At 39.7% G+C, this 7,952-nt stretch overlaps 1 protein-coding gene across 1 annotated transcript; it reads left to right on the top strand.

Moving 5' to 3' along the window:
• Window positions 1–225: 225 nt before the first annotated feature.
• On the top strand, window positions 226–861 carry LOC6578827 (E3 ubiquitin-protein ligase RNFT1). Its single transcript, XM_002004693.4, has 2 exons — window positions 226–498; window positions 562–861. Exons 1-2 carry the CDS (start codon window positions 238–240, stop codon window positions 643–645), a joined length of 345 nt encoding a protein of 114 aa, XP_002004729.1. The 5' UTR covers window positions 226–237; the 3' UTR covers window positions 646–861.
• Window positions 862–7,952: the final 7,091 nt, after the last annotated feature.

The following is a 7,952-nucleotide window of genomic DNA, read 5'->3' as shown; positions in this document are numbered from 1 at the left end:
TGTGTGTCTGTGTGGATGTGCTCAATTTATGGCATTAGAATTTTATTTTTAATTAAAATTGTTAAGGGGCCAAGCATAAACTAGAGAGTGAGACAGGAATATATATAGTTTGAATTTTTTATTTTTTTTTTTTGTTAAATGTCTTTCATATTTAGTATTATTTGTCACACACACATAATATATTTATACATCTATTTTTTCAACTCACTCGAAATTTACATAAAATTATAAATTAACATGAAACAGCGAACGGACTACAGCAACAGCCACAACAGCCACAACAACAACAACAACAACATGGACTTGGATGATCTGTGCGCCTTTTGCCTCGATCCCATTCACGATCCAGTACAGCTGCATTGTAAACATCATTTTTGCCGCAGCTGCTTGTCGCTCTATCGTGAGGCACGCAACTGGCAGGCGAAACGTTGTCCGCTCTGTCGTCGCAGTCTCGAGGCATGCCCCAAAGCGTTGCAGCACAGCGCGGTCAGCAAGGGCGTAAGTTAAAGTCATTCATGTTGTTGTCTAGCTCAATGATACCAACCACGTAATACTCTGCAGAGCTGGCGTTTGACCTTTGTCCTGCTGCTGGCTCTAATGCTGTTCAGCTTGGGGCCATTCTATTTGCTGCTGATCTACTGGTAGCCGTTTGTGGCATGCAAGTCAACCAATAACTACATTTATAATTATATATATATACAGTTAGCTATATATATATATATATATACGTATATATGTGCACGTGTTCTCTTTGTCGCCAATAATTTGTCTGCTGAAATTTTGTACCCTTTGTTTGGTTTTTTTTTTCTCTCAATGTGTTTGGGCTATGTCCAATAAACCCGTATAATCGTAACAAGCATATATCTTTGGCTGCATCTCGATTCAATTAAAACTTCTTCTAGTTGCTAATTAAAATGTTTGCACAAGCCTCTGGCACCTGCCCACAGAGGGCGCCAGCTTACTTTGACTGCCTGTGCGTGCGTGTGTGTGTGTGCTGCCTGCATTTATATTTGATATGAATTTCATGTATATTTTATCCACATATATGCATGACCACAATCGAATTAACGCCTCAGCTGCATTTTGTACCCTTTTCACATATATATTTTTTTGCTCTTGTTTAATTGCATCGTTTTTGTGGGTTTTTATAGCCCATGCCATGTTATGTTGGCCATAAACGCCAAAAACGCATTGGCCGATACGTAAACGTGAATTTTAATGCAATTTTCTGCATGAATAAATCCATCAAAATTGCGATACGCCAGCTGCGCAACAAATTTTTATAAAATATTGTTTCAATATGCCAAATAAAACGAAACAAAACTAAATAATAATCGACAGAACAAGAAGCTCAGATGGCATTGAGCATGATGTTAAGCCAACAGATGCCCTGTTGTTGTTCAATTGGAAGTGACTAGTAAGTCAAAGGGGAGGGAAAGGGGAACTTGAATTGGTTCTGAGATAAGAATGAGCTCTGTGTAGTGGAGTGGGAGCTCATGAACTTTTTTTTAGATAACTATTATTGAAGAGTGGGGAGAGAGAATTGAAGATAATATGTTTGCTCTCTTTACCATGATAGACTTTAGTTGGAAATTTGGTATTCCTTTGAAGGACTTTAGTTAATAATATTTAACTTTGTTCTTGGTTTGATAATTAAACCAAAATTTTACTAAATAAGAGGGAATATAATAAAAATAATTTTTATATATAAATTTTAGGTAAAAATATTTTCATTATGAAATTAATGTTATTCGATTTAGCTGAACGGGTGGGACTATGGAATCTATAGAAAAACACAAGGTTTATCCAATGCTTAGTTTATAATTAGATAACGCGAATTTCGTCAACTTGAGTCTTCATGTTTTGCTGTTCCACTTATAAAAGAGTTCAAGTTGAGCCTAAGAATCTAGTATTATTTTTATTTGAGAAAGTTCTAGTATTTCTCAATATGATGCGTAGAGAGTATATATTTTAAATTACAGCAGGCAGATGGACCGCCAGAAATATACGCACTCCAATATGTTATATTCTCTCGGCATATATTAATAGAATATCAAATGATATTCCACATTTTTCGTCACTCATATGCCCTCTCTCTCTCACCCTCTCGTTCTCATCGCGCTATCAATTACAGGGTAACAGGGTATATAACATGAAAACACATATCGCACTCGGCCGTTATTCATATATTTATTTTCGGTAGTAAATCAAAAAACTCGACCAGCCAGAAACGGACGGAGCAAAAAAAGCTGACTGCGCACAGCTTTAAACGGCGCAACATTTGCAATTAAATGAGTGTTGGTAAAGGCGAACAGGCGAACGGGCGAACAGTCGAAATCCCCATCGAAGCCGCAAAATGTATTTGAAAATGATTTTGAGCCGCGTTCTTCATATGCATGTTGCTGCTGTTGCTGCTGTTGTTGTTGTTGTTGTTGTTGTAGTCGTACTATTTGTTGTGCCATGTTTGCAGGCTGTTGTTTGTTGACTATGTGGCCATAATATCGGCCTCGTCACACAGTTGGTGCTGCAGTTAGTGCTACAGCTTCACAAGCCACAACCACATGGCCCAAAACAAAACAATATAGCAAAAGTGCGGTGAACGCTTTTCGATTTTGTTATTTTGATAGCTTTGCTCAGCCTCTGGGCTGTGGCAGCCCGCATTGTTGTTGCTATTGTTTCACTTTTGTTGTTGTTGTTTTCTTTTAGTGTTGTTATTGCTCGACTGTGTGTGCAGTATTTGTGCTGGTTGCATAGATTTTGATAGCACGATACGAACACCTGAGCATATAACCAAATATTGGCGCTTAGCATGCCAAGCAGCTAGCCAAAACTCAACAAAAGTCAAAACAACTGCCATAAAGATGAGCGCGTGATTTGGTTAACACAAAAGAAGAAATTGTATGCTAAATTGAAAGGCGTAAGAGCTAAAGCTGTTTCAAAGAAAGACAGAGAGAGGGCGATACAGATAAAGAAATGTTGATAAACTTTCAGAAATAAGGACAAATATGAAACGGCGAGAGAGAGAGAGAGAAAACAAGCAAATAGAGGAAACGAGACAAAAGGATCAAGTGAGTGTGGAGGAGAGAGACCGAGAGATAAGAAAAAATTAAATTCGAGAGACAGAAATAGAAAAAAAGAGAGAAAATAGTGTGAGAGAGCTAGAGAAAGAGAGATGCTATAATTACAAAAGTCTATAAATTAATAGTAGTATACTGATTGCATTGCCATATTTTTTATGGTCAATTACATATCAATTATAGTTATTTCATAGTATTTAATCCTTGAATGTGGCAAATTTAATACATTTTTTTATCACAGGCAAAAAGTTTGTTTTACATTTAATTAAATGTGAATTTTTATATGCAATTTAAAATGAAAGTTGAATTTATTAAATTTGATATTTCAGCATTTGATACATTTCTTATGACCTGCTAAAGTTAATAAATTGCTCAGTTTAATATTAAAATAAACCGATATTTCGCATTAAATGATAAATAAATATTGCCTTTAAAAAATCCGTTTATATGATTGTAACAAAAAGAGAGGCAAAATGAAATCTATATTTAATACAAATAAAACTGCAATTGTATTGTTCATAAATGTCACATATAAATATTTCTGTGTATGTATATGTATACACATAAATATTTATTAAATATTTATGTCATATGCGATAGTTGAGCGTCACGTGAGAGTTGCGCCAAGTCCTTCGAAGCGGACACTGGGAGTATGTGGAGAGCCGAGAGCTGCAGAGCATTGCGAAGCTGAGAAGTTGCGACAGCTGGGACACTGGGATGCTTCTAATCCCATTGGCCATGACAGAGTCAGGCTTTCGATGGCAAAGAGAAGTAGCTGGCGCCCGGTGCTCGTTGCCTGGTGCCCTGTGACCATGCCCACTTCCGCCTCGCACCGGATATGAAACGGCGTTTTTGTGTGCGCCATTTGTCCGATTTGTGGAGCATTTTCGTTGCAGCTTTTTCGACATTCCCCGCCACCCCTCTGCCCCACACTCCATTGCGTTGCTCTGCTCGCACTTTTTTCCGGAGGGGGGGCTTTCATGCGCTTTTCGGGGTTTGTTGTTTGGCTTTTGTGCGGCGCCTGTCGCCAGGCAAATTGAAATGTTTGCAGGGCTTGCAACTAGCTGCACGCCCCCTTTTATTTGTGTTTGCTCTCGATCTTTGACACCCTGTAATTGAAAGTGTTTTTTTTTTCTACCTCCTGTGTGTGTGTGAGTGTGAGTAGGTATGTGTGTCCTTTTAAAGGACTTTAAAATTGTTCTGCAATTGCAGCACAATATTGGCAATAAATGCATTTTGTTTGCTCGGTCGCATGGCTGATTAATTTTTACAAGTGCAACGTGGCACCTGCCAGCCACCAGACACGCCCACAGAGCTGCCCACCTGCCACGTTCGCTTTATCGCGCTGCCTTCGCCTTCTCCAACTATTGCGAGTCGCTCACTTTAGCTCTGCCGTCGTCCACTGTTCAGTGTCCACAATTTCATCGATAGCAAGCACAAACTTTGTGCCCACACATACACACATACACTGCTGTATGCACACACACACACACACATACATGCACACTCGTATAGCCTTTTGCCTTGGCTCATTGCCAATGCATTGTGCGCGATTATTTTGCCGTTTATTTTGCGCGCATTTCTTTTGCTCGTGTGCGACTCAGTATGTGTGTGTGTGTGGTGATGGCTGTGCGGTTCCATATTAAATTTTTGTCACTTTGCCATGTCTATCGTCGCCGCCGTTGCCGTCGTCGTCGTCGTCGTCGTTTTGCTGTGTGTGCACCAAATTGGCTGCTTTTCAACAGAGCTGCAACATCTGTTTCATGGCTTGCATATCCTTTGCATATCCTTGCCCTCAAATTGCAGTGCGCCCCCGCCGCCGCCCCCTCCTTGTTGTTATTGTGCCCGCAAAGAGGCAAAATCCTATTCATTATGTCACCGTTACGGCAACAACTTTTGTGGCCCCGTTGTTTTGCCAGCCAAGAGATTTGCCCAATTGCCAGTTTACATGTGCCCCGACTAACCAGGGGGGGGCGTGGCAGCAGGCTGCTTTCATTAAACGAGCCTCAGCCGTCGCCTGCTGCCGCATCAAATTACCAATTTATTTTCTTGGCTTGCGCTCGTTTTTGGCAATGCTTTTGGCCAAGATACGAAACATGCAGCTGATAAATTCTTTTGCTTTTTTTATGCAAGTAGCGCGCCACAAAGCCTCTCCCATCACTCCCCGCCCACGAACGAAACAAAAAAGGTGCAAAATTGTGCTGTGCGCATTTTAATGATATAATTAATTAGTCAAACAGACGCCCAACTGCAAGTGCAAACGCATACACCCACACACGGGCGTGATATATGTGTGTGTGATTGTGTCCTTGCTGCAGTCGCACTGATTGCCTGGGCTGGATGCGAGGCGACGACCTTTGGGCTGCTTGTCAAAGATTAAGCAAACTAACCAAACGCGCACAAACAAACCGGGCCAAGGGGGCGTGGCTGGCAGCCAGGACACACACACACGCACACACAAACAGACACACAAAGGGCAATTTGTGCGCAGGATATATATGCAGGCGCTGCATTTAGTGCGCTATAAATTCAATTTTAATTTAGTAAATGTGTTTGTTGTCTTTCACGCAGTGACAAAAGGCCAACCGCCATGTGCATGTCCATGTCCTGACCGTGTCCATCTACCCATATCCTATATCCTTGTCGCATGTGTGTGTGTGTGTGTGTGTGTGCGTGAAAGAGACAAATGCCTGCAGAAGATGGATGTTGCAATTGTCTGGCTTCAACATGGCTTCACTTGCGAGATGAATCTCTTTCACTTGAAGCATGCATTAATTGCTGCACATTCGATAAAGCACCCAAATGACACTGGCTGCAAGTGCCACTTGGGCATCAGATTAATCTTGACGAGTTGTGGCCAGCGTGACTGACTGAAAGAAGGGCAGAAAAAAAGAACAGAGAGAGTGAAAAAGCATGGGACATGTGGAAAAAAAAAAACATAGTTGAGATATGGACGTTAAGTATTGTGATATATTTGCAGATGAGGGCATTGCTTGTCAGTGTTGGTAAATGATCAAATTGAAAATTAATTTCTTTAAATATTTATAAAATAAAAGTAAAGAAAGCCAAATTTACCATTTATTGCTTATAAATTGTAGAGATATTAGCAATTTTAAGTAGTGCTTTAAGATACTACCGATCTAGTGTTGCAAAATATGAATATTAATTATAACCTCATTTTATGAGAACTTAAAAATACTATAAGATCAATATAATCACTCATCTTATAGAACATTATTTAGTAAAATATGTAAATCATGCATTTTCGAGATCTAGCACTATCCGGCTCATCTTCTAGTGTTGCAAAACAAATAAAAGTCTTAGCTGACTTGGCAACAATCCAAACAATTGGCCATAGCTGACCATAAATATTTCTAAATTTTATGGTTTAAAATGTTTATTGCTTGCAAATAATAATAATTCTATTATTTTAGGATCAGTGTTGGCAAATGTCTAAAAATAAGCCAATCATGGTATGCAATAAAGTTGTATCAATTTAATTGGCTTTTGCGATTGCCAAAACTAAATTCTATCAAGTTTGTCTTTATGATTTTGTGCTTCATTTAATTGAACTGCCAACTTGGACATCAACTCATATCAGAGAGAAGCTTTTGATATAATTTTATTTTGTTTAGCACAAAACTTTAGTTAGCTGAAGTTGCCTACATAAATGTTTGTTCATTGCACTTTATTTTAATATTCAATTATGCAAATTGTGTAGCCAACAGCTTGTGATTTTAGCCCAAATTAAACGGGACTTGCTTACTATCTGTCACGCTCTCTCTCTCTCTCTCTCTCTCTGTCACTTTCTCACTCCGTGTGTGCGATTGCTTGATGGCTTTTGTGGTTATCATGATTTGTTTTTGCGGCTGCAATTGCATCTGGTTGAGTTTTGTGACCGCACAATTTCCTGTCATTAGGGTCAGCCAGATGTTGTCTGGGAAATCCAAATTTGGTGCCTCATCAGTGGCAAATTCTTCAGCGCAGCTGATTGGTTTATTAATTGCAATTTGTGAGCCAACAATATGTTGACAAAATAGCAGCATATCAAGGGCATTGTGTATTTATGTATTTATGAAAATTGTGCCTGGGCATTGTAGTTGCACATTAACCCAGTTACATACAGACACACACACACACACACAGTGAGTATTCATTCAGGCTCATTAGCTGACAACGGCTCATCAACTATGTGTGTGTGTGTGTGAAGGGGTTGCAGCAGAAAGGTCCTTGGTGTCATTTAATTATGTGCCGTTGTCCTTTTCGAAGGGAGTTACCATGTTGATGTTGACATATGTGAGCTGTTGTTTGTGATGGTTGCTGTTGTTGTTGTTGCTGTTGATGTTGTTACAAAATCAACCTGGAACGTCATTCAACATGCAGCGGAATTGCTCCCATTGGGACACACAGTTTTGTTGCCTGCCGAGTCGTCAAAAGTGTTGGCCATAAAATATCCAATTAGAATTTCGCCCACAACAGATTTCATTGGCTAGGTGTTGTAACTGCAGCTCAAACAACTCTCTCTCACTCCCACGGTGTGTGTGTGTGTGTGGGTGCGTGTGTGTGTCAATCAATTTTTAATGAGTTTGAAATTGTTTCGCTTGTTTGCCCAGTGCAGCGCAGTGAACGGCAAAAAGCTAATTTACGCGTTTGCCAACACTGCAAGTGCCCAAAAATCATGCTAATGACACTTTTGTGAGCTGTAGCAACTGAACTAACTCTTAAAAGGCTCCTCAAGCACAAGTAGTTGAATTGGTAAGCCTACACGAACATTGTGAGACGTTAAACAACATTGGTATGAACCAATTTAAAGAAAAAATGTGCAGTTATACAACACTATACAGAATACTCATCGCATTAGTTGGCAAATTGAGT

The sequence above is a fragment of the Drosophila mojavensis genome, unplaced genomic scaffold (genome assembly GCF_018153725.1).
Source record: "Drosophila mojavensis isolate 15081-1352.22 unplaced genomic scaffold, ASM1815372v1 contig_80, whole genome shotgun sequence".
Lineage (NCBI taxonomy): Eukaryota > Metazoa > Arthropoda > Insecta > Diptera > Drosophilidae > Drosophila > Drosophila mojavensis.
Note: the sequence above shows the minus strand (reverse complement) of the source record. Positions and strands in the feature narration are given on the sequence as shown.

Bases quoted from the DNA above. Each gene is read 5' to 3' on its own strand.
- LOC6578827 (XM_002004693.4), top strand. From the start codon at position 238: ATGAAACAGCGAACGGACTACAGCAACAGCCACAACAGCCACAACAAC. The intron at 499-561 runs GTAAGTTAAAGT...AATACTCTGCAG, and splicing joins ACAGCGCGGTCAGCAAGGGC to AGCTGGCGTTTGACCTTTGT.